Below are 27,594 nucleotides of genomic sequence, written 5' to 3' on the forward strand. Positions count from 1 at the left end.
GTTAAAATGACATTAACGCCATAACGGGGCAAATCTCTGTTAACGAGTTACCACGGATTGCCCCGTGCATGGGGCTTGACAGCGTCAACACCTTAACAAGCTAACTGTGCTAACGCACTAGTTCCCACAAATTGAGCATTGCGTGGCACATCCGACATACTGTTTTACTTTTGTCCATGACGCGCTTACCTTCAGGGTCATACTTCACATAAAAACCAAAATAGTTCCAAACGCCAGATCTCAATGAGGGTGGGGGAGGTTCAATTTGCCATGTTGCAAGGAGAGCTTAACTTCTGTCTCGCTAGCTTGCCCTGCGCTCAGTGAATCTGCGTTCAACTACTCCGCCTAGGCTGCACTGTCGAGCGCAGATTCATTGAGCGCTCAACACAGACAGCATCGTCAGAAGGAAAGTTGATAAAATAAATTAAAAATTTTGTATTGTTCATACATATGCGTACCGAACCGAAAGCACTGTATCGAACGGTTCAATATCGATACGAGTATCGTTGCACCCCTAATATAGATAGATAGATAGATAAAGACATATATGTACTACATTAAATACCATGCTCCAGCTGTAGCCTCCCACAAGATAAATGCTGTCATCCAAAACGGCACAGCCTGGACCGCTGCGACCCTCCAGGATGGGTGTCTGGAGGATATTCCACTGGTCAGCTTTTGGGTCGTAACACTCAACCAACATTACATCTAGATGGGAGAAACCTACATGACAGAGATAAGATAAGATAAGATAAGATAAGATAAGATACCCTGTCATCGTAGGTTTAGGTTACAGTAGAGGTAGGGTGAAAAAGGTGTGCAGATGTTAGAAATAAAAGGCAAGTGTTTATTTTTCCCAAAAGTTAAACAAAATCTAAAAGGAACAGAAACCCAAAGAAAAGCACAAATCCACAGTGACACAGAGGGCAGGACAGGTGGTGAACATGGGAGCATAACTTATTCCACGCCCTTAAGGACTTTCTATCTATCACACAGAATCACAATCCAATGGATTCATCAGGTGCAAGTGTCTTGCCCAAAGACACTCTGGCACGCAGACTGCAGGAGCCGGAGATTAAACAACCAACCATTTGATTAAAAGACAACCCACTCCACCTCCTGAGCCACAATCACCCCGATCCAACTAGCAATCCAACAAAGAAAGAAAACAATATATCAAAGAAATACAGGAAATAACCCAAAAGACAAATAACTAACGCCAACACAAGAAGACTCACACTGAATGTGATAACAGAGGCAGAGGAACACAGAAGGCACTCAACACAAGACAGCAGGAAGCAAAGACAGGCAGCTACGGTGGCCGCTTTAGGACAAACATGTTTTAGACAGGAGAGATCAAAAACATTAAATTTAGACTATACCCCATAACAGCTGTGGCTGGCCACCATGTTTGTATTACCAGTTTTGCACACACTATATTTTAATACATTTTAATAATATCAATACTTACATTAAATGTTTTGGGATATTTTAGTTACCATTCACCCAGCTAGCAAAGTAATTCTTTTAGCTATCTGGGTAGGCTATCAGTCTGATATTAACCTTGACTGTAAAGCTTTGTGAAAGGAGTCCGATACAAGCCGATGAGTCAGTGAAGCTCACTTTTGACCGAAGACAGTGATTGTGAGGTGAGCTGCTGAGGATATCCTGGACTGCTCTTGTCAGTAAGTTCTGTTTTTTGCCGCTATTAGCTGCCATTAGCCTCTGTTACCCACTGTTAGCAGCTGTCAAGTGAAATTGTCTTTGAAATTTGTGTAACATTGCTCTATACTTAGCGGATTCAGTTGAATTAAACTGAATTTTAAGTTTTAGAATCGCATGTCTAATCTGTAGGCAGTAAATAATTGCGACAATATCAGGAATAAATGCATTCAAGATGGCGAAGCAACATGGCGGATTCCACAAACTGGTGCTGGCTCCTGTGTACTTCTAAGAGATTATTTTCTAAGTTTCTTAAAATGCATGAGTTTGTTGTATTAATTAATTACTAATCTATCTAATTGGTGTGTAATAATAATGTTGTACTCATAATCTAATTTATGAGTATACCATTATTTTTTTATTAAATGAACTAAAAAAACTCAGTACCCTTAACAATAGCATAAAACCTGAACTCACCATCACATCACAAAAAGAAAACTAGACCGAAAACGCTAAAGTCAAACATTCCTGTGGACCAATCAGGTTTCAGACAGTTTTGGTTTCATGTGCTTGCGCTACAGTACCACTGTAAATGAAATCCACACAAACCACCACGTGAATGCACTGACACAAGGCTGGTTAACAACATGACGGCAGATGTGTGCCATATTGAAACGACCCCATTGTGCTCTTACAGGAATCACCGCTGAAAAAATATTATTTCACTAAAAAGATATGAATTTTAAAGAAAAAAAGAGCACGCTCTATATCCTACGAAATGAGAGAAATCTTTTCTTATTTTTTCCTGCTGGGGAGATGGTCCAGTGTAACTCCTTTCCTCCTTTTTCTTGAAACTATTCATTCAGTCAATTCATTCTATCCTTCACTTAGCCTATCCCAGCTGACCCAAAAAAAAAATGAATGACTCCTAAAGCCTGTCAATACAACAGTGAGCATAACTAAGGCAAACAGAACTATAATAATCTTTTTTTTAAAAACGTTAATATAGTTAAAGTTTTGATTTAAAGCGACGCCTTGACAAAAAGCTAATTTTATTACAGTCCCTCACTATGTGGCACTATATGGCATTACGTTCTTTCCTTCACTAAAGGATGGTTCAGTTTATCCTGTGCTAAAGGAGGTAATAAAGGAAGCTTTGAAGCATTTATATTTAGTATTTAAAGAATTTGCGCAATTTGATATTTGACCACAGCCGTTCTCTTTCTCAACATAATGCTTTAGGCGTTAGGCTTTATTTTGCTTCTCATGGTTTGAATCTTTATTCTGTTCTCGCCAGTGTGTCCAGTATGTTCCTTGTGTCCAGTTGATGGGTTTCCCCTTTAGTTAAACTTTTGCAGACATGTTACTTTTTTTTTTTGTCTATTTGCTGATAGAGACAAATTTTTGTTGTTCCTCCATCTGCCGCATTCGGTTCCACCTCCCTCACAGTTTCACTACATCTCAAGGTTTCTTCCTTCACCACCAACTCACAGACACAAACCAGCAGGACAGCCATCGATGTGCACAGATTCGCTCCTACGGTGAGCGTGAGGAAACACGAGTTTGGATATGGACACAGTCATACTCAGAGGCACGTGCAGGTTTTTTATGAGCTGAATTTGCAGCAATGAAGAGCCAACTGAACACATCTGTTTAACAGTGTTCTAACGAAAGAGCGTAGCTAAAGAGAGGATTCAAAGAGAGACAAGCTGAGCTTGTCATAATTCCCATGACCACATTCAGTTTTCCTGAACAAATGCAAATGAACAGCACACGTTTTTGTTCTTTTTCACATTTTGTACTATGAATACTAAAGAGTGCGAGAAATGGAGGCTACAGTGTTGCACAGGGTAATTAAGGTCACTGCCTGCTCACAATGGCAACATGATTTTCACACGTACTTTTCAAAAAAGTATCAATCTTGACCTGCTTTCTGTTCGTTGTCTGAAAAGCTCGAGTGCTTACCTTTCAAATGGTTTCCACCAATAGCATACAGGCGGTCATTCATCCCAGCCAGAGCATGAATGGCACGCTTTGTGTTCATATCTTGTTTCCTCGCCCACACATCCATTATAGGGTCGTAGCAGTAAAGCCAGGAGACATACTCGCCATTGTGCACGCCTCCTGCAGCAGGTAAACACAGCAGTGTGTCATTAATACTCTGTGGAGCTACAGCACGCGGCACGTGGACATACTGGATCCAAATGTAGTACTATCCCCAGATATACAGTAAATAACTGGAAAAGAAAAACGTTTTTGGCTCTTCAAGAAAACTTTGGTTAGAGTCAGTTTGTAAAAGAGGAGGGTTTCACTTCCGGATTTTCCTGCAGGGAGGTGATGAGTGGTTCACTGACGTATCACTAAAATCTAATATATGACTTTCTGGTGTCAGCAAGTAGAAGAATTATACAAACCAAAGTTATATTGAAATATATCTAATAAAAAGCATTACAAATTTGAACTATTTCTGTGGCCATTTCTTTGAAGAAGAACTGATGTATACATTCAAGCCTCTTTACAGGGCTTCAGAAACTCTGCTACTTACATGAACATATCTCTTGAGGGAGTCTGAGGTAATATTGGATGGTAATCTGGGGCTGTGCTGTTACTAAGAAGAGGTTCACTCTCTCTTTCTCTCTCTCTTTTTTAAACTCAAGTCTACTTTAGCTGTTATAAGCTCACCTCAAGCTCCAACTGAACTGCTGGCAGTTTTGACAAAGATGAACAATCAGTCCTGATGCATTGATTTTAATCATTTTTGTGGAGTGGAGTTGGTTTTTCTTTGTGGTGTAACTAAATGGATGTGTTAACCTCTCTGTGCCATAAACACAATGTGTCTTTTTGTACAGTTCCCTCCATGTAGCGCCCCTTTTTGCATAATAATAAGGCGTAATAATAATAATACATGCGACTCGTGTACAGCTCCTGTAACTGACCTGATATGTAGATCTTGCCATTGTGCACCGCTCCTGCATGGGCAGCCAGAGGCTGTGGCAGAGACGACACGTAGTTCCACTCATTTGTCTCCAGGTTGTAGGATTCCACGCTGGAGAGGTAGCCCGCCTCGTTCCTGCCACCAATCACGTACAGGTGCTTATCCAGGCGACAGGCAAAGAAGCTGGCTCTCCTGAGGAGGACGCATTAACCAGACAACATCATTAAACCTATGATGAGAATCACTACTGTTGTTTTTTGTTTTTTTCCAGCTTCTGTCTAAGGTGCAAATCATTCTTAAAAAAACAAAAAAAACATCATAAGACGAGAGATAAGTTAAGCATGTACATGCTTCTAGGCTGTGAGCATCTGTTTTCATGCCTGTGTAATGGGCTTGCTTACTTCTGCATGATGTAATACCTTGTAAAAGGATTTTGAACCAAAAAAACAGCACATAGGTCTGTTCACAGCCCAATGAGCATTACTTTATTCTTCTGTTGGCTGGTTTTGTACACCTAGGTAAGAGTAGTAGCATTTTTTTTTTATCTTATGTGGATGTTTATATTTTTAGGTTTTCTAAACACCATTTCCCAAGAGAACTACACATCTGCTATCACAGCTGAACAGAAGACTTGTGAAGTTGTTGGATCTCACAAATTACAACTAGAATCCAAGTAGCATCTTCATGAATGCCAAAACTTGTGAACTTCACTAAGGTCATAAAGGTTTCCGTTTCTTATTAGGTGATGCAATGAGTGGTGAGATTCTAAGAAATATACAAAACACGGTAATGAGAGACGGATGAGAGAAAATGGGTTACTGAAGCTGAGTAAACAGAAGCTAGTACTGATGTCAACATTTCTGAGAGGACAAAAAAAAAGGCTCACCTCTCCTGCATTGGAGGCAACTGTATCCAACTGTTGAATCTGGGATCGTAGCGGCTGACAAAATTAGTGCTGTGCTTTCCTGCAAAACAGAACAGTAGAATACAAATAACTTAGCTCAAAATAAAGCTTCTTTTTGTACAGTTTAGACATGCTAATGTAATGATCAGTTCTTATTGGCCACATCTTTTCTAATGTTGTTTGTTGTGTACCAATAAAATTCACAAATGCAACTCTCCCCAGTCTTCATTAATCACCACCCACACGTGATGATTTGTCTTTTTGCTGCTGTTTGAGCTAACAAGAGCTGACTGAAGTCATGTTTTCTAAGCACAGAGAGATCACCTCTTGGTAATGTTGTATTCAAAAGACTGCAAATCATCTCTCATGATGTGCATTTGTAGTAAGCTGATTCCTACTCTCAAAACTGAATAAACAACTAATTTCACTAAGTGCAGTGTACATCTGCCTGGCTGTTGTATTACTGTGATAGCTGGTGAAAGAACAAAAAGGCAGAGTAAGAATCTTTGATCATTTACAGTCTTTGTTTCTTACTATGGCACTGTGTTGCCACCTTTTTGCAAAAAGCCCTCTTAACACTTCTACATCGCAAATATTTCATCATAAACAACAGTAATTTTTCTGTGCCAATTATTGACAAGTGTTGATTGGAGTGTTGTTTGTCCACTCAGAGCTGATCTGGCTGCAGGATGAGTGTTTCAAACCATCTGAAAGTGTTACATTAACTTGATGGGCTTGAACTTACATAAACTCCAGTTTAAGTGAACATGAAAAATTTGCTGTGTGAAATCAGTGGAAAGCAGCGACTGTACCATTGGGGTTCCACTGGTCCTCTCCGCCTAGCAGCAGCAGGAAGTTCTCCACCTCCACCACGCAGTGATGTGCGCTGTTGTAAGGCATTACTAGGTGACAGACAAAAAGTCAAAAAGTCAGTTTTAAAAACATGTGGAGAGAAATTTGTATATAAACAGTACCCTGTGAGTGTGCCCTGGCTGTTATAGGTGTACTGTGCTGGTGGTTTCAAAAATCCACTGTGGTTAGCAATTACTTTGTATCATTAAATATGAGAATTAAAAACAGGCCAATACTTTTCTGTTCAGGACACATTGCAGTCTAGAAAGCACTAACCATAAGTCTCACATTTAATAAAACTGTCAGGTCATTTAAAATAAGAACCATGTAACAGTAAAAGTTATGCCATTGAACCACGAACAAAAAAAGCCACTCTTTGTAGCATCTGGATAACTTTTTAACCTCTTTTGTCTCAAAATCATATAGAAAATAGATTGACGTGCAACTTTTGTTTTTTAATCAGAATCAACACAGCCATCAATTGACTGGCGACCTGTACAAGCTGTACACCGCTTCTTGAACAGGAACAGCTGGGATAGGCTCCAGCCCAAACACAACCCTCAATTTGATCAACACATCTGGTGTAACTCTGTTTGCGCTCTTATACTCAAAGGGGGAAAGTAAATGGCATCTACACTCTCCTTAAATAAATTCAATTAATTCTTAAATGTTTCCACCACACCCACAGGTCAAGCCTTACTACCAATTACTGTCCGAGACACTGACCAAAGAGGTTTATTGAACATCTAAGAAGTATTATGTTAACTTTTGAATAGGAAATAATGAAAGTGCTAAATGTTCTGTAATTTGACAGGAGTGGTCAGAGTAAATTTCACACAGACTGTTTGTTCTTTGTTTGGAGCAAGATACAAAAAACACAAACAGAAGTTTAAAAAAAAGTCTGGATGGAGAGCTGGTGAGCAAAGAAAGTTGCACTGGATTACTTTCTATAAACTTGCGATTACAGACAGACTAATATATGATTTTACGATTGATACCAATACTGATATTTAGTGATTTTAAAAATCCAATATACTGGTATATTGACCGGCATTTTTTTTCAGACATATGAAACCTAAACAGATTTCCCTAACATATTTTTTAGTGTGGGTCTTTATTTACTCTATCATGCTTTGCCCAGCTGTCTTCAGATCAGCTAGTTGTTGTGTTTCTCACTTTCCAAACAGGTGTTGCCCACAGGATGTTTCTCCCTTCTCTTCTTTACCTTTTTCTATAATTTCCATTTATTGGCCATTATAAATGCAACTATTAGGAGAACTGCCAATAGTTAATACTGGTGGATAATACTGACCTGCTCATAAATCAGTCAGGCTTCAGTTGCAGTATAATGCACCGGTTGTGGCGGAGAATGTGCTCTTGCTATTTTCTCTTCACATGAGGCAAAATGTTAAATTATATCATAAAACTCATATATATATATATATATAAATAAATAATCGGAGGTTTTTCTGCTCTTTGTGTTTTGTATTCTCTGGACCATCCAGTCACAGGAATGTGACTTCAGCTATTTCGAATAACGATGCCATAAAAACCTCCAGCACTTTAAAGGACAGGAAAAAAAGTATTTAGTGGTAGTAAACTGAATATCATTGGTTTGGAAATGTGATGGACATTTTTTAACATTCTGTAGATAAAATAATTATTTAGTTGATTGAGAAAGTAATTGACAGATTGCTTAATAATCAGATAATTATTACTTGTAACCTTGCATTTATTTAACTGGATAGGTCACCGATTTCTATTTTGGGAATTCGACTCTTAGAAACTAGCTTAGCAACACTGTCCAATAAGTAAAATGTTGGGTGGATGATACCCCTTGTCGTGTGTTAGCGCAGTATAGCATAAACATCCCAGAGCTGAAGCAGGACCCCTCATGGAGGATTTTCTTTTGTGTATGTTTTCGTGCTCCCTTTCTCTCCTTCATCTTCTTTTGCTAAAGTGACCCCATTGAGATGTAGAGAAATGGTCTTAGGTGACAGTCATAATGAACATGATCATGTTCACTCAATAAATCTCAGGCCCGGTGCTTTTTGAGCACAAATCAGTGAAATGTTAAAGCCCACCTGTCTGTCTCCATCAGTCATTTCCACTGTCACCTCCCCACCGTCTGATGGATCACAGTTGCTGCAAAATTAGACAGCCTTGAATCTCATTTCTTTCCAATTGGCCTCTCTCTGCAATCTCACTCTAGCTGGCTGACATGTGCCGGTCCTCTATGGGAGGGAAGTCTCAGATAGGAACTAATACTACATACACTAAACACAGCTTTATCTCAAACGAGGGGATTAGGTTGCCTGCCTCCAGTGCACCTCAAAGACGAGTGCCATACGACTGCCAAATTCCCTTACATGCTATTTACATTATCATTCAGTCAGCAGTATATAGGACATGGATGGGCGGCTTTTTATTTGATGTCTAGTGACTTGTACTCATACTAAAAATCATCTCGTACCCATGTGAGAAGAAGATTATTGCTTTACAATATGTCACAGACCACAGTATCTAGAGTACTGCGGTGGGTTTTGGGACATTTGGGATATACTGTAGGTGAACGGTGAGATAATTACAGTAGCAGGGTATAATAACTGGAATTACTATGCTAATCTTGTGCACTGAAAAATAAATGCATTAATTATTTTTCCTTCTACAGTATTTATACCTGAGAAAGTGAATCCGATTAACCTATTTGTGCCCTTTTAACCCAAATTGTCCACTAACCCAAGAGTGTGAAAAGCCATAGGAGGGCAGGATGAGCACGTCCTCTATGAGATGGACGCCATCACTCCGGTCTACAGTGAGCTCTAGGGCTCACTAGAGGGAGTCAGAAACCTCTGCATAGAGGCACAGTCAGGGTCGGTTGAATGACTCCACAGCTAATGCACCACTGCTGCTCCATCTCTGATGTGCCTTTAACACCGCTACAATTGCATCCCACTGAGCTGAATTCCTTTGTTCTAGGCCATGCTGCATGGACACCATACATGCAGCATGGAGATCCAGATTTTAATATTAGGTTGGTTTAAAGAAGAAGAAAAGAACAACCTAGCATTGTGGCTGAATCTGTGCCTGCCTTTGTCTTGCATTGGTCCACGCTGCTGTGGGTACACTAGATGGCAAACTTTACACTGGAATCACCGAGCAGTGTGTACATCAGATACACTGAAAGAGATCAGATTCTTCCCAAATTGTGTTGATGAATGTCTTAATCAAAGGCTGTCCCTCTCAGGTTTCGGCTCATTGAAAAGTTATGATTGAATGTTAATAATCTTCTATTCCACATCCATTGTGAGGAGGCTACATCAGGTGGTCACTGATGTGTTAAGGGGATGATTTTGCAGTTTTGTCCTTCCACTTGGCCACGGACCATTTGAGTGTTAACTTTTTTAGTTCTGAGTGATGGAAATCCCTATTGACCTTTTGCCTGGTGCAGTTTGTACCAGTGAGTGAGAGTTTAATGACAAAAACAACAACAACAAAAACAACATAAACAGCGCGCTTCAGGCTGTTGTGTATGCAAGGCTCCTTCAGTTAAAAAAAAAAAAAAGCTCTAATAGGTTTGGACAAACATGAGCTAAAACATCAGACTGCTGCCAGGAAATGTTATGATTTGAGCAGAGGAAGAAACCATGTCGGAGACTGCTGGTGATTTTAAGACCCGACAGCAAAAGCATAAAACCAGATTTATTCAAATTTGAACCATAAAGGGAGAACATAAACTGCACAGGGCCGAGCTGACAGAAAGCAGACCTATAGCTAATATATATGAATGGATAGGTGATCCTGAGATATGACTGCAACCAAAACACAGGACAAAAACTCAATATGTCCAGCAATGATGGGGCAAAGGAGAAACGCGGTCTCTCATTAGCTCTTTTTTTGACCTTTGCAATATGGCAACAATATAGTAGTGAGCCTTAAAAAGGTCAGGGAAGACAGAGAGAGAGAGAGAGAAGAGCATAGTGCACTCTACAGCGGAGAGTGCAGCAGGGATGTGTTTGAAATCTCACAAAGGTTTTCTAGGAAATTATCACAATTTGCCTTCATTATAATATTAAAAAATAAGATAAAATGAGATAAAATCTATTTTTGCTTTTGTTTCCATTGTTGTCCCTGTTACCTAAGAATGGTTGACATCAACATTTAAGCTGCAGTGTTCCACTAACCCCTCTGTGCTATTTATTCACCTTAAGTAAACCCAATATCAACAGCGACACCAGGTCAACAGGCTAAACTGCCACGTCGTGTATTACCATGTGTGGGTTAATTCAGTGTTATGAGTTGATCAATATGAACGAGTAATCACGCTGCATTTAAAAGTAATTGGGAAAAGATGTCACTCCTTAACGTTCAGACTCAGCCACAATAGATCATTAGATTCAAGTAAATCTCATCGTGCATCCTGCCAGCACATATCAGCAAAAAAACAAGGGAAAGCATGCATGACGCTCCACAGTGCTGTGAAGTCACGCTCTGATTAAAAACTTATATTAAAAGTGATAGTGACACATTATTACCTGAAGGATTTAGGGAACTCTTGTCCCTCATTTTTGGTGAAAATTAACCAGTGTTAAAGTCATCCAAAGGAACAACTATTTCTCATCATAAAAGCCAGTAACACGGGATGCCTCAGGTAATAAATAAATAAATAAATGTAAAAAAATATATAAATTTTTTTAAATCGCAGCCTTTCTACTCACTTGTGAGGATCTTCCATGTCTTTTTCTCATCGTCATAGTACTGGACCAAATTACTGGGGAGACGATCAGGTCCAGGAGGCAAACCACCCACCAGTAACAGCATCCTCTTATTGGAACGGATTCTGCAATGTCAAAAGTGTGGGTGTGCGGACAAGTGTTCAATAACATGCAATAAAAGACATATTAAGGCCTGGAATAAAACATGCAAACACAAAAACACAAGCACAGCTTCAACCTGACACCTTTAATTCCTTGATTTACTACGACGATATTAACAGAGCTTCCCTGGAGTATTTTTATTTTTCACTTTGCTGATGCTGATTGTATGAATGAATTAATCTGTGAATAAAATAAAGAATAAATGCACAGCTAGATGAATAACTGCTTCTTATCCAAGTACTTCTACTAAACTCAAGATTGCTAATCAGGAAATATGCGACCACATTTATTGTGATTAATAAAAATTGCTCAATCGTTTTGATGTGTTATTGGATCGTTATTGCACTCTAAAGATATCTTTTCAATTAGCTGTGAAGCGAGGACAGTCCTGTAGGGTGCCATGCTGGAGGCTAAAAGCACAATTGAGAACATAAACCTGCCTATACAATGTCTCCATTTCATTGGCTACAGTGATTCATGTGACATGCCTTAGCCAATTGTTGGAAATTTCCTGCTGTTTGTATATGATATATAACCTCAAAGCCGTGCACTTTACTGCACATCAATGACCATTATCTGGCTCCTAATGGATTTCAACACAAATCTACCAATTTATCACAATATGCACTAAAACATTAAGAGTAGCTGGCCTTTAGATTCAGACACATTCACCTTTTTCCCTTTCCCATATTTTACTTTTTTATGCTTGGGTAAGTCACCGTCGCCTCGGTGTATTCTCCCTCATGCTGGCCCAATCGGAAGTGTTTTAGGGTTATTCATATGCAAATGAGCCCCTGGACATAGATAATGGTGATTAATTGAGGGGAGAGAAACAGTGGCATGTGAAACTAATTATGAGGATTCCTGAATCTTTGCTCGTTTAGGTCCATATGTGGGATCAGATATATTATTGGGATAATGTACAAGTAGGTACTTGTAGAATGGTTTTATGTCCTGATTATTTCAGTAATTTCCAAATGTTTTCATAAAGTTTAGATTCTCTCATGTCACAATTTTTTTAGTTGTTTTTCCCCAAGGCTCACAAGTGTAGTGATAAAAAAAAAACAACAACAACAACAACAACTGAATATTGATACTATCGATTAAAAAAAAAAAAGTCTCAGCTGTCTGACTGTGATCAGTTGTCACCATAAGAGACAATAGCCATGTACTAACCAGCCCTAAAAGTGCAGATCAGGACAAACATGAAAGTAAGCCATGTTTTTGTGTGAGTGAGACACGTGCATGCAACACGAATGTAAGCAGCATTGTCCAATTCATGAAAAGGAATTCTAAAGATCAAATCAAATTTAAAAAACAACAAAAAACATTTTTGAATGTATTATATTTGTCTTCATTGTAATATCAGTAACAGGGCATCTCTGTACTTGGATCATAAGCATCTTGCAATTACCATTTAATTCTGGTCACAATTCAATTACAGCATTTCAAATTGTATTCAAGAGAGTTGCTACAAATCAAATGCATAACCTTTATCTAGATTGTAGCAATCTTGTCTACACTGATTAGAGAGTAATTGCACAGATGTGTGAGGAAATAAAGACATGTTTTCTTTTGTAAAACAGGAGGGAACATTGTAATGATGGATACAGTGGAGCACAGAGTGCATCACGACCTCTGGCAGCAGGTATTATGTTACAGGAGCACCAAAATCCTCATGAACTAGTCCTGAAATGCCACACTGCCTACATGGTCTACACCGACCACCTACATGCTCTACATTAAACAGGCGGTGGGATCAATACATGAGCAAGTGCATAATGCTTGTGTCTGTAATTTGTTCAAATTTAACAAGTGGGAGGCATTTAATTACCCACTGCCCAGTCTCAAACAGCTCTGTGGTGTGATTGTGTGAATTTATGTCTGAGTGTTTATCTGTCTCGTTCTCACCTGCTGGCCATGGTCTGCCTGCAGTGCTGCCTGAAGGGCATCAGGTGGTAGTTCATGGCATCCAGGAGTAGTTTCTGGCACACAGGGTCAGTCCTCATGAAGTCAACAGACTGAACTCTCTCCACCAACTCTGGGGCAGGTATAAGGGCAAAGCGTAGCCTCTTCATAAGGTCCGGTGCATAGTGCATGCGAGTCTCCCGGTCATGCTCCAGCCAGAGGACTGACATCTGGAAGAGAGCCAGCTCTGACTCCACTGGGGGTGGCAGAGCATCTAGCATGGCACACATCTCCTCAAAGTTCAACAGCAGCACATCCTCCACCAGGTACTTGTTGGCCAGCTTCTTGGTCTCATCCAGTCCATGGAGTGCAGCAATCTTGCAGATCTGCTTGTAGTTCTGCACAGAGATCTGGTCATTAAGGAACTGCACGCTAAGCTTGGTAATCTGGGGGATATTGAGGATCTTGCTGACTGACAGCACCTCTTCCACTGTGTCCAGGGAAAGAGTAACATTGGCAGTATACAGGTACTCCAGCACTAATCGTAGTCCAATGGAGGAGCAGCCCTGGAGCACTAGGTTATTTATGGGCCTGGTGCTGGTGGTCACCAGCTTGTCATCGGGAGAGGATGAAGGGGTCCCACTGCTGCCCTGGTCCCCTTTGCTTCCTTCATTGTTGATTACATTATGGGAGGAAAAGAGGGATCTGAAATACTGGGAGCAAGATGCCAACACAGCTTTGTGGCAGTGGAACTGCTGTCCCTGGGCTGTCAGAGTCACATCACAGAAAAGCTGCTTTCGCCACAAGAGATTGAGCCCATGCAGCAGGGTGTCACTGTGTGTTGGGTCAAAGGTGGATGTTCTATCACCCGATCTGGACATGACTTCCTGAATGTGAACGCCACCTAGGCAACAAATAAACCATGCAAGCCATTTACCTCAGGTCATTTATTTCCACAACACACGTTGCCTATACATCGCTATCAGTCAACTATTACAGCAGAAAACGATTTCTCGAATAAGTTATTGAACAGATCGCCCGTCCATCCAGCGGGGAAGAGCCGTCATGCCACGCCAGCCGGCGACAATCTACATCCAGCACGGCTTCATTCGCCTTCAACTTTGAGCTCTGGTCGTAAAGCAACAAACAAAAACGCAGCAGTTCCCACAGCGTGCCACTCTTATTCATTCTTAACTCAAGAAGCGGATGGTTTTAAATGGAGGCTGATGTTTGAAGGGCGCTGTCAAAACAAAAAAAAAAAGAAAAGAAAAAAAATCGGAGGATACGGAGATGCTGCGGCGCTTTCCCCCCTCGGTAACGCGGCTGAAGTTGTCGGATAAGGAAAAAAGAGGCAGCCGCTACGGTGGACGGATAACATGCAGCATTCAGCCAACACTTATCCCTTCTCCTGCCTTGCTGCACACCCCCACAATGAGGACATTACACATCGCACAGATTTACGGAGTCATACAAAAGCAATTAGTTTGTCTCCGAGCCGTCAGCAGCGGTACGGGTGCGTTTTGCTTTTTTAGCCTACCTGAGTTAAGCGGACGTGAGTATCGACAAAATATTTACTGAAATGCAGCTTTCGCTAAAGTTAAATGGGATGTGCATATCTTTTTCATACTTAGACTGTTACAAAAGCTATTTCCATGTGCGTAATGTGTGTAAACTTGACACAAGCGTGCCGTAACCGTTGTCGCCAGATTCTCTAAAAGCGCCTGTCACAACTAAATGATGTGAGCAGCTTGCCTGAGAAGGAGCCAAACTTACCTGACTTCAGCTCTTGACCAAAAAAAAGGAAAGTAAGCTTCGGGTTCCCAATAATCTCACTTGAATTTTCCTTTGTTCTCCTTTTAAGAAATGTCCTTTTTCCTTTAAAGTCTATGGCGTCTCAAAATAACCATTGATTCCAACTCATAAAGTCACTATTTCGGGTTATTTGTTGACGTTGATCATTTGTTCTTCTGAATTAACAAGAAGTGTGTGAGTGTGTGAGAGGGAGCTGTGCTTTCTGCAAGAGAAGAAGAAGAAGAAATATACGTGTGACAAATTATGCTACCAAGAAACAACACATCATTATCCTTGGGCCTGGGGCTCAGTGAGTCGTAACGAGAGTAATAGGAAATCCACGGTTGGGGAGAGAAACGGTCGTGCATGGCCGGTGGAGAGAGACCATGCAGGGGTATGGATGCTGGAGAGACTCGCAAAATTATGGCTCAAGGCTATTGTAAAAACTGTCGAGCGTAAATGACTGCGATTTCAAACATCTATGGAAGAAAGAAAAGAGAAAGGGGGAGAAAAACCGAGTCTTTCCCTCGCTGTTATAGAGAGAACCGTCAAGTTTTAGTGCGCATTGCTAATTAGTCAATTTCTCTCTGCCTTCACAGCCCGACGACTTTGCTGCTGAGCTGAAACTGCTAATTTCTGGGACCAGCCTTTTTTTGGCTGTGAACTGGATGGATGAATGGCTTGTCTCGCACAAATGACAAAAAGCCCCTGCCTTAATCTCCATCGCCAAAATAACCCCTCATCTCATTCTGCTCCTACTAGTCCTTCAAAAGAAGGTGCTCTACACAAACTGAAGTTATACATCTGTATAATAAACAGCACCCACCTCAATGTACAGACAACTGTGCAGACTTTTATCATGTTTAATTAAAAGCAGATAATACCCTCCTTTTTTCTACATTTTAGTGTGACACTGAAGCAGCACTATGAAATGCCACACATGTACAGAAGGGACATAAAGTAAAAAAAAAACAACAAGCACAAATAAAGAACATATATATTGTTTTCATTCATTATTACCATGTCTGATCAGTTCATTGTTAAAAACATAAGGCTTGAAAACACAAAGGGCTGTAACCTAATACAGTGTCCATTAGTGCACAGTAGTCCTGCTGGAGTATTTATATCCATACACCTGCATTTTTGCCCCCAGAGATCCTCCAAGAGTATAAGATCAAAGTGAATCCACTAAAGGAAGTGGCTTGATGAATCACATAGTAAAACTCCTGGTTGGGAATGCTCATATGAACTTATGGATTGCACCAAACACTCTGTCACCACCACAACAAACTAACAGCTGTGAGGCACTAAGTAGTTCCATTGCTAAATTATTAATCTGTCAAATCACTTTGGTATAGCTGCATACAGTTCAACAACAACGAGAGCTTTCAAAAACTCAGAAACATCTCATCTCAAAATTAGGATTCCTTCATTTACCCCCATCACATGAATATAAGGTGATATAATCACCTCAAAAAGCAAACAAAATGCTCACACAGCTAATCAGAAACCGTTAGAAAGGATTTATTAGGCCAGAATAAACTGTCAATTACATAAAGAGCTCAATTAGAGTAAATACACTTACATGTAGGACTCCCATGGGACCAGAAGTGACAGGTACTTCACAACTTAAGAAATGACAGATAGGGATAAATGGCTTTGTTCATATACTATGAAAGAGAGCACCGCCATGCTACCGTCAAGCAATAGCGGACCATACATTGGTAGCATTTATAATAAGAAGGCACCACAATGCTGTTTTGATGTTCAAGTGTTTGACAAGCACACAGCCTGCTAATCCCCAACTTGTAGTTATGCCGAGGAAATTCATTCTACATGAACTCTGCGGTGATGACTGATTAGATTGTGCGCTGCATCTCAAATAATCATCGTCACCGAAGGAAAACTATACTACTCTAATATTAATTAGCGGTTTGAAACCACTATGAAAGCACTTTGTTTTACTGTTTACCACGATTATTTCGTTACCTCATTTCCAGAGGTCTTGACACTGCACAGCACTACAGTAATTCACTGTATTTCACTTTGGAGTCACATATTGTTATCTTTACCAGCACACAGTTAGCACTACATTACCCAAGTCTCGAGCGAGCTATTCTAACGCAATAAAATGACCATTTCCAACTCTTTCAGCTCTTTGTAGCAACTCAGTCTCCTGAGGCCACTGGTCTTCAGATTGCAGGGCGTTTATGGTTGTAAGTTGTTGCAGTGTGCAGAGGGGGGGGGGGGGGGTGATCAGATAAGAGAAGAATTTCTAGACTAATTAAACCCTTTGAGACAAAGAATCACACTACAGTGATTTACAACTCTCTGTACCAGTTAACCCGACTCATTTCTTTCTGTCATATTACTCAGATAGCATATCTACCTCTATGGGTAAAAAGTCTTTTCTTTTTTTTTTGTCTTCAACGTTATGAAAAAAGGAGGGGTGTTAGTGTAAATAACCGCAGTTAGATCAGATTTAAATACTGCAGTATACTCATAATATAAGCTTTTAAGAGCAGACAAAGCTCCCAGCCACTGACCATCTACTCTGTTCGGTGAATAAGCCCCTGATTTTACCCCCAGATACTACGCATCTTCATATGTAATGCTTGCATTATATCATGCTTCCTTATTATTTCCTTCAGCATAATTTTATGCCCATTACAACACATAAAAATGAAGCAAAACACAAACTGTCAGCATTATCGTGGCCTTGGGTAACTGATTAAAGAGCGAACATTTAATCTAATCAGTGCAATGAAACAAAACAACAGGAGAAGCTCCAAAGTTGTGAATAGTAAAGTCTACCAGGCATAATTCCTTTTGCTGGCTGTTGCAGAGGGGTATGCTAAGATAGAAAGTATTATTTTCCTAAATGGAAGGTGTCAGATGGTCACGGAAATGTGATCGGCTGTTCAAGATCACTGCTTCCCATCTGCAATTTGTGACGTGTGAAAGATTCAGCCCAAATGTGCTCACCAAGCGTAAATCCTCAGCACTTTCTCTTATCGTGGAAAAGCAAGATAACCAGCTGTTTACAGATCAGAGAACATATCATATTAATATCATGGAGAGGGTGATATCATCTTGTTTGTAAAATATTTTGTTAACTAAGTGTGGTGTGGTATGGCAACCTATAAAGTGAAAGTTGTAATTTGTGTTTTAGCAAAAGTGCTGCAGTTTAAAGCCCCTTTTTAATGATAAAAAAATATATATTAAAAGGAGGAAAGCTGAAAATGCTGCGGGGAGCCTCTTCAGAAACACTTTGGTGAGACAAAATTAATGCAAACTGCATGTTACAGTAAATACTCATTACAAGGCTCTTAGAAGTTACATTTAAAGATCCCCCCTTAGTTCCAGTTAACTGTATGTATGAACACAAGCAGGGCTCTCTTTATGCCTCCCTCTCGATTCTTGGAAGAGTTTACAGTTGTGTGGAATTATTTTGCACCATTTTTGTATTTGGAAACCAAACCGTATACTATACTATAGAGAGATTAGTTCTAAAAAAAAAAATGTAGCATTGGCATTAAAGGAACAGGCTGCTTAATCAGAGGTAGTTGTTATAATTGTACAAATGGAAGAAAGGGTCATCAAAAGTGCAATATTTGTAGTAGCAGGTTCAGTTTATTTCGATTAATTGTAAAATCTCAACCCATCCAGTTTTCTGTTTCCTGTTTTTTTTAGCACTTTTTTTGGATATCAGGACTGATTAGCACATGTTTGTCATTTCAGATCAAAGTTAGTCAGAGATGATTCATAAAATGTCCACTGTGTAATAAATTGGAAGCACTTATATTTGCCATTCAGGGAGTATTGGGAGGCCTGCTGTTTTAAACCCCTAGATCCCCACACATGGCGTAGCCACCACAGACACGGCTCAGAGAGTCAGTCGGCAGCCGGGAGGTGAGCAGAAAGGAACAGGCGGTGTCCCCTCCAGAGTGAGCACAGGAGAGTGTGTGTGTGTGTGTGTGTGTGTGTGTATGTGTGCGTGTGCACAATATGTGTGTGTGTTGTGGCATTCTCAAATGACAAAAGGATACCAGTTGTGCAGTTCAGGTGGGACGACACACGGAGGTGGTATGGAGACTCACCTGAGGGAGAGTCTGGGCTGCTGGGACCGGGGCTGTAATGGAGACCCAAAGTTGTGTATAGGGGCCGCAGGAGGCCACTGTGCCGTGGAGAAGGTTTGGGGGCTGGAGGAGAGGGGGCTGCTGTTGTGCAGTCTCCCCAGCGTGATGCATCTACCTTCAGGGTGGCAGCAGGCGTGGAGTGGGGTGCGATGGAGCGAACACGGGCTCAGTGGCGCGGTCACCTAGGGACGCTGAAGCTGCTGTAGCAGGACTGATAGTTATTCCTTGGGAGAATTGCAAGATGAGCCCCATTGTATTAGCAACCCCTCTTCTACTAGAATTGTATCAATGTTCTCAAACCTTTAAAGAATGAAGTCAGGGTGCAAAATATCTGACACTTAACGTTTTTTGCCGTTCACCAAAAGAAACTTAATTCTTGGACAAACAAAACAAAAAAAAAGTAGGACGGAGTAAACAGTTTCCCTCACAATCGGAGCCGTTTCATTGTGTATCAGAATGACTGCTGTCAGAGTTAAACTTCAGTAAATTCCTTTGGCAATGAGAAGCTGGTAAATTATTCCATACTGATTTGAAATTCTCACACATTAAGCTTTTTAATTTCCAAGCAGTACTTTTGTGTTGCAACAGTTTGAGTCGTATCTTTTAGAAATTCTCTGTGTCTAATATGGTCAGCACTCCCAATTATTCACTCCACTGACAAGTGAAACAAATGGGACCAACCAGTGCATTCTGTATTATCTACACCCCTTGGATTCCCTGACAATAATTAATACAATGGCAAGCTGCTGTTACCAGCCTTGACGACATGAGCTCAACAACATAAGCTCTCCCTTTCCAAGAGCTCTTGAAAAGAAATTACATCCAGCGGTGAGGTCATATATATATATCGTGGACACAAGCAGCCGGGAGGTTATGTCATGTTACTGTCTGGGACCCTAGATCAGATGGTACTGTTAACATCAGCAGGTCATTATTCACATCATTACACCATGAATGAAAGGTGCGTGGAATATGTCAGGAATATATGAATGTAGCCCTGAACATAGAGATATACACAGCCTTTAATAGCAAAGACTGTCCCATATGTCAGCGAAGTTCATTAACATGCTACATGATCTTACTGAGGCAGCAGTGCTGACCATCTCACTGGTATGGTCACACACCATTATGTAGGGTTACTTCATTTGCTCATAATGCGGATAAACATGGGAGGAAAAAGCACCTTAATATATACACAGCATACAGTGAATCTAAGTAGTGTTAGGCAAACTGGTTCCATGATTTAAATAAAACTAAATAAAAGCAGATACAGTTTTGTTTTGTGTAATAGCCAACTGACCAATGTGTCCTTTTAAAGAGGTGTCACGCAATCATACTAACCCCTCTTATTTTAGCCTACGAGGATATTAACAGGTTTTTTTAATTATAGAGGAGCACTTTGCCTCAACATCCATTAAAGGAATGCCGTGCTAATTTTAAATCCTCGCAGCAGGCATTTGCATCAACAGAAGAAAAGTGGATGAGTTTCTCTTTAACAGCTGTAATTTGTGTTTTCCAATCACCATGCTGATTTCTGCTCATTATACTCCGGTTTCACACCGGTAAGTGAGCAAAGTTTGGATTGATTGACTCTAATTAACTAAAAAATGTTCCAAGCCATGGATTTATTATCATGCTAGCTAGCCACAAATGTCAGAGACTTTCACAAATTATTATCCTCTTAAGATAAATATCTTTGAAATCAAATGAGTGTGGAAACGCGAGGAACATGTATTGTTATACTGATGAATTTGTTTGTCATGTTTTTCTGCTGAGCTCCACATTAAAGACTCACCTGGGCAATCACACTGTTCCAGTGTATTGTTAAGCGGTACTGTATGACTGAATGACAGATGCTGTAGTTACCTAAACTTTAAAGGAACACACACTCAAGTCAGATGAATAAAAATCAGACGATTATATAGTAATATAAAAGAAAATCTTCCCAGATTACAGTGTTATCAGCACTGACCAAATAGGGTGTACCAGGGTGCACTTTCATGTTATACTACCGAAAACCTATTTCCTCTCGTGTGCTCCAAAACTTGGCAGCATCTCCCTCATTGATATTTTAGACACAGTAGCACCTTTCTCAACTCACATTCTTTCCTCGACTCCATCGGCTCCATGGCTCAACTCTCCACTTTCTCATGAACAAAGAGAGGACGGTTTGAGAGGACGCCTCAGTTTTCCTGGTTTTAAAAAGATCTCAGAGCAGAATTTTGGTTAGCTTAAGAAGACAGAACGTTGCTCTGATTCACTCGGCTTCACTCCAGTGATCAGAAGTGATTACTGAAGTGAATCCAAATGAAACGGGCCCATCGTCTGCACGGTGGCGCCAGGCAGAAATTGAGAATCATGCTGCCTGTAAATCAGATTTTCTCAACATGCCTCTTGCAAAATATGCCTTGATACAAAAGTACAAAAAAATCTTCCAAACCAGCTTTGAGGTATCAGAGTATGCAACAGCACAGCGAGGCATGTGCTGTATGTTTTATCCTCATCATACTGAAACAAGCATGTAATGCCCCTCAGCTGTCAAGTACACCCCCCCATTAGTATTTCCACAGTCCATCCTCTTTAGAGTAGCAGCATTAAGGTGTGTGCACTTTGAGGCACGCCCGCAGATAGATGTGATGACATCTAGTTGTGGCTCACTTTCATTTATTTAAGGGATTGATTAGATGCAAGGAGAGCAGATAAATGTGCTGGAGAGGCACCTTCATTTGAGAAATTGCCATATAGTCAGTACAGAATATGAGACGGACTGAACATTTTTCTCTTCAAGATGCTTTTAGGGAGCTAGTGGCGTCGTGGCTTTGCGAGCAGTCGACCAAGTTAGTGTCATGCTGAATGTTTGTTCTATAGTATACAGTTGGCCCAAAAACCTATGTAAAGAAACTTTACCAAATATCTGAAAAAATCTTTTTTTTTCCCCACATGAGAGATAATGTGTCAGTTTGATTTAAATATATATATTTTTACTTGTTTTATTTTGTTTTTTTCAAGCCGTCTTAGTTTGAGATGTTATGCTTAGTGTTATAACATGATACTGAGACATGTTTCAGTCAGTTATTTGCTAAGGTTGTTGTGTCCATACTGCCCCCTTCTGTCTCCTCTAGTATGGAAGGCATCTGTTGTTATCAACAAAACAACAGCATCTCTATCAACTCAGAAGGAAAGGGTAACATATTTTCCAAGGAGTAGTCTAACAGCATTAACCTTGACGCTACTAAAATTCTAATGAGCATAAACATAATTTGTACAATTTAGATTAATATATAAACATTGTTTGTTTTTTAACTTCTTTTCATTCTCGTGGAAATGATAAATATCTAGGGATTTCGCACTTTAGCATTTATACAGAGCAGACTTTGTGTTGTTTACCACTAGTATGACATTGTTTAAACATGATGAAAGAAAAATCAATTTTCTACAAGTACTAAATGTGATTCAGTTAAGATTCCAAATTGAAAACAGTGTTTCCCCAGGGTTCTTTAGAAAGCCAGTGGATAGTGCACACACAACATCCTTTTGTGCACACTATTTACCCCTGGATTGCTCCAGGCTAATGTCTCAATAATTTTCACTCCTTTCTCAGGTCCTTCCCACAAAGGACTTAACTAATGATCCATGGACAAAATGAAGCATTTAAATTTATTCATTAATCATTCATCTCCAGCTCATTGAAAATGCTAAACTTCCACAAAATTAAGATTGAATATTGAAAAGTGATTGAGGGAGACAGCTTTCAGTGAGTGAAGAGAGCAGAAGAGTGTGGGCTGCAATAACAAAAAATAGATTCTTTGGAGAGACGACGGGCTTCGCATGGGCATGGTCAAGGTGGCCAAGGTGTACTAAGTGCTAGTTAAGGTCATGGGGTTTCACTAGTTGTAATTAGATCTTGGGATCTGGAGAAGCGTAGAATTTCTGTCAACACTGCCTGTAATTATTCTCTTTTCCAATTAATGGTGACATAGATTAATTATCTGATGAGGCAAAGCCAATTGCAATCATTCACCCAGCTAAAATTAGATCAGTCCTGACAGCAGCATGAAAGTCACCTGTTTCATTGTTATGGATTTGCTGCAAGTAAAGAGGGGGGAATAGTGAAGCGTGCTAGGGTAAGTAAGTTGTCTGGTACAGGTGAATGTCCAATTACACTGCTATTTGAACTGAAGGCATCTACTCATTGGATCCAGCGGCATCTGGATTGGCTTGTTTGTTCACCCCGTAGCATCATCAGCGGTAGTAGAGTCATCTGTCAAGGATTGTAGGAAGGCTGAGATAAGTTCGCTTTCCTCTGACATCTCCTCCTGTTGAAATAAGGCACAAACAGAATAAATGAAAACAGGCTAATTAGGAAAATGCTGCTTTTGTAGAAAGGCACCAATAAAGCATCTTCGTTTCATGTGTCTCCTGCGCACACAGTTGACGTGTCTGCAGCTGCGAGAGTAAAGTTACCGTCTTGTTCTTATTTTTCGTCAGGAAGGAGAACAAGAGGCTCCTGGTGAACCGCGTCCAGGTTCAGTGCTCTTCTGTTTTAAAAACCTCAGCATCCAGTTTTTCTATTAAACTGCCTGGCACTGTCAACCAGCTTGGGAATCTGAACCAGCCTAGCCATGCAGAAATTCTCTGACTAACAATTATATCAGAAACAGGATCTTGGATTACTGTCCCCTGGGACTGGGGCAGTGGGCGTCTGCTCCAATCATTACTGGCCATTCAACAAGGCTCTGCACTGCTCTCCGCTGTTAGCCATTGTCAATTATGCCATCCCCAGTGTAAACTCGCAGAACACAAAGCTGAACTGCCAGTTCTGGCAGGAGTGTAACAGGATGACAGCCCGCCACCCCACCCTCCCTACTCCTACAACACCCCCCTCCCCCACCCACTCCTACACACCCACCCTAGGGTTCCTTGGCCTCCCTTCCCTCAAGCTACTTTTGAACAAACTGCCATTTGGCTTCTTATTCCAGCACTATAACTGTGAAAGCGTTAACCTGACCTCTCTTATGTTCTGCTCGTGGGGTTAAGTGGACATGATGGATTAGCACAGGCCTCATCAGGATTCAGCCTGGTTTCACTGCAGTTACAACCAATGTCAGTTTTATTGATTCCTTTATTTCTATTAAACTGCCAGTTGATATTGATAAACTTTGACCCTGTCAGAAATACTAATTGTGTTATAGGAATTGTGAAGGTTTTAATATTTGGATAGGTGAAGTGATTATGCCTGCTCGTAATCTCATAAGGCATTTAAAGTTGAGCTCAAAAGGGCTTTATTTTGTTTTTTTGTTCCATGTGTACTTTTTGGAGGATAGAGCCTGAGCTGGACTCTTCATCAGGAGCCTGTTTAAAGTGAGTGCTGCCTGCTCTGATGGACCCTGTGCTGAGCTGTGACGGGTGACGGTGTGGTGCGCTTGAATACACCAGCTCTTTTGTCCTTCACACTCTGCAGCTCTCTGATAGCTCCTCCCCCTGTGCCCCACTCCTCCCTGCCTTGAGCTGTGATCTGCTGGGGCCTTTTGAGGCTGGGCCGCTGAGACATGGCTGCTTCCAGTAATGTCTGGACCAGAACCCATCGAAAAGAAAAAAAATCTATATGTCAAGCAGTCAGAGGAGGAGAAACTGAGAAGGAAACCACCTGATAGCACTTTACTAGGTATCCTCCTGGAAAGCCTCCAATCAAAATCAGAGCGTATTTTGCCTGCAGCGTGTCTGCTAAATTTGTTGTTGGATCAAATTAAGCGACAAAAACAAAATAAGAATTTTACACAAAAACAACAGCTTGCAACTGCCAAATATGGCTGTCGAGGGATTTAGGATATCCTACTGCCTAAGTAAAAGGAAGTGAAAAAGTGGAAGTAGTTCATACTATGGTTGCATGCCACCTGGCTCTGCAGTAATACTGGACAGGACATTTCATAAAGATTCATCACTGTCCCTCTGTCCGCTTTGACCTCATCGCACATCACAGCACAGATTAGACACCGATTATCCTCTAATTGAAGATCCTTACTTTTCAACCTTGCAGAATATGCTCCAACTCTTCGGCGAGACAGACAGAAGGTTATACTATTCACAAAAAAAGCTGTAAGGCATGGACATCTTCCATGTGTTGTAATGAACTCTGAATTAGATGCAAAGTGTAAAAAAAGAAAAAGAAAGAAAAAACAAAAACGGGCTCGAATCTTAATGCAATGTGACAACACATGTACACAGACAAAAAAGAGAGGCAGAGCTAGCCTTAGACACAGGGTCACCCAGAAGGCACCGTAGCACATGCACATCATCCATCACATCAGTCTGTGATCTGATAAGTAAATGTACAGACTGCATTGTAAGAGTGGTGTCTTAAACTCCGCCATAGCAGTGACGCACAAAGCCTTGGTGGATGTTTGCCTGGCTGCTCTTGCTTGGCAAAGAAGACACAAGGCAACTGACTAGCCGGATGAGGCTCAAACAATGCCAAGCATAACATGGAGTTACTGTAGTATGCAAAAGAATATGCTGCCATCCGGTAGAATACCTAGACCGGGATGAAAGTTGAATAAAAGGATTTGCCATTTAAATGAATGGTGACAGTCGGTGCAGTTTTCCAGCCTGTTTTACATGTATATGTACAAATACCTGGGCTGTTTTTATTTTCCAGTCGGTCTCTTGAGAAAGAGCCTGGCACCGGTCCAGTTCAGCCTGGCTGTAGAGGCTGCGTTGTTTGAAGTATTTCACCAAAGCTTTGTGCATCCTCTTCTGCAACAAAGAGAGCTAGGGGGAGAGAAGGCAGAGAAAAGGAATTGGTAAGGCAGGAGAGGAAATTAATGGCAGTGTTCAAGAAGAATGATGGAGGGGAATAGAGAAAGCAGTCAATAGCCCATTCTGCAGTACACGGGCCTGACAGGAATTTCACAGTCTCTTGGTTTCTCTGCCCACTCGTGTGCACTCATCAGAATCCAGTCACATCTGGCTGCCAGGATGGGGGGTTAATTTTCTCTAAATGCTTCAGCAGTTTTGTTCTAGCCGAGGCAAACTCTGTGACTGCAAAGCTGATGAGTAAAATATTTCTACTTCACCCAGTTTAACTTTATACCAATCCCCTCAAGACATATTTTACACATACACACAGAGTCATGAACCCCCCACTGAAACCAGAAATTATTCCTAGTCTCTTGGAAAGACATGCTGCTTGCTTTATTATTTGAACACAGTTTCAAGCAAAGAGGTTTAAATTCTGATAGATGCCATTGCTTTTCTTCCCCCTCCATCTCTCTACTCTTCCTACAAAGCTTATCATTGCTTGGCAATGTGTTCCCCAGTGCATTGAAAACTAAAGCGAATTAGCTCAGTCATCAGCTCCTGAAGAAAAGACAATAACAAGAATGCTCTTTATGGTGTACCCTGTTAAAACCCAGGAGCTGAAAGCCTCTACATAAACAACGCTGTGCTTACATGTACAGTAGATTCAAAAGGATATTGATAACAGAGATGCTGGGACATGCTATAAGATGTTAATTAATCATGTATCTTTTAATATACAACTGCAAATTAGGAATACTTGAATGTCTTTACACTTTTTCATGAGCATTCTAATGTAAATACATTTGACATGACGAAATTTCTGTCTTTAAAAGAAAAACTACCAACTCTTATATTAGATTAATTAAATGAGTCTTCATTAGTCAGTTAATAAATATAATTCACTTTTCATACCACATATGTGCTTTATTTTGTGTTGTGAGACTGACTGTAATAGTTAAAATCTAGAATATTTTTGCATCTGTACTGGTGTTAAAGCAATATGATTATTTAGCTCAGAAAGTTACACGTTTATATGCCTAATAATTTCTCCAATTTAGGCTTTAACCTGTCTTGATTGACAATGGCAATAAATTTAATGAATACAGACTCTTTTATTATTGTTATATTATTAATTCAATAATAAAAAAAGAAAGAATCAACATTACGCTAAAAGAACGGTGATCATTTAGTTAAGGAAAACAAATTCAATCCATAATTCATTACAAACAAAGGCCAGGTCTAACTCTTAGGACAAAGTGCTCATCTAGGTAATGGCCCTGTAGTATTAAACGACTATAAATTATTAGGTATATATATATATAAGTAAAATAAAATGGAATAGTAACTTATATTCCACTGCTGACTACTATTAAAGGCAGGTAGTTGTTACCAATTCACTCTATATACAGAAATAAGATTAACACTAAGTGCTTTGTCCAATGAAATATAGTAAAAAGCAGCTTATGAGCTTAATAATGATTATAAACCTGCATTTTACCATGTGACTGCGGAGGGGGGAAAGTGAAAAATTACAATATTTTGCACTTTAACTTTCTTTGTTTTAGCTGTTTTTACATGTATGGCTTTGGATGGACAATGTCGTGGGGAATAACTTCATATTAGCGGTAATCTTTTATATTTGTCCGCATATCTCAGCATATTAAGACATATATATACATATACACACACACATATATATACATATACACACACACATATATATATATA

General features: G+C 40.2%; 2 protein-coding genes across 3 annotated transcripts in view; both read right to left on the reverse strand.

The window, feature by feature from the left end:
• klhl14 (kelch-like family member 14) overlaps positions 1-22,622 on the reverse strand; it is a 25,465-nt gene extending 2,843 nt beyond the window's left edge. The window contains exons 1-8 of one of the 2 annotated variants that reach the window (XM_005912635.3): positions 19,030-22,622; positions 13,142-14,042; positions 11,072-11,193; positions 6,314-6,403; positions 5,484-5,562; positions 4,599-4,789; positions 3,628-3,786; positions 566-723 (exon numbers count right to left, since the gene is read on the reverse strand). In XM_005912635.3, the coding sequence (XP_005912697.1) occupies positions 566-723; positions 3,628-3,786; positions 4,599-4,789; positions 5,484-5,562; positions 6,314-6,403; positions 11,072-11,193; positions 13,142-14,019 (1,677 nt within the window). In that variant the 5' untranslated portion in view covers positions 14,020-14,042; positions 19,030-22,622. Of the gene's footprint in view, positions 1-565; positions 724-3,627; positions 3,787-4,598; positions 4,790-5,483; positions 5,563-6,313; positions 6,404-11,071; positions 11,194-13,141; positions 14,043-14,911; positions 15,898-19,029 lie in introns of those variants that run through there. The other variant, XM_042219650.1, reaches the window with a different exon arrangement.
• An 89-nt stretch (positions 22,623-22,711) lies between these two features.
• LOC102303892 (coiled-coil domain-containing protein 178) overlaps positions 22,712-27,594 on the reverse strand; it is a 19,049-nt gene continuing 14,166 nt past the window's right edge. Inside the window, exons 19-20 of the mRNA XM_005912630.2 lie at positions 25,702-25,836; positions 22,712-23,384 (exon numbers count right to left, since the gene is read on the reverse strand). Of these exons, the coding sequence (XP_005912692.1) occupies positions 23,295-23,384; positions 25,702-25,836 (225 nt within the window). The 3' untranslated portion in view covers positions 22,712-23,294. The remainder of the gene's footprint in view (positions 23,385-25,701; positions 25,837-27,594) is intronic.

The sequence above is a fragment of the Haplochromis burtoni genome, unplaced genomic scaffold (assembly GCF_018398535.1).
Source record: "Haplochromis burtoni strain Fernald_Lab_line unplaced genomic scaffold, NCSU_Asbu1 Contig_3, whole genome shotgun sequence".
In the NCBI taxonomy this organism is placed as follows: domain Eukaryota; kingdom Metazoa; phylum Chordata; class Actinopteri; order Cichliformes; family Cichlidae; genus Haplochromis; species Haplochromis burtoni.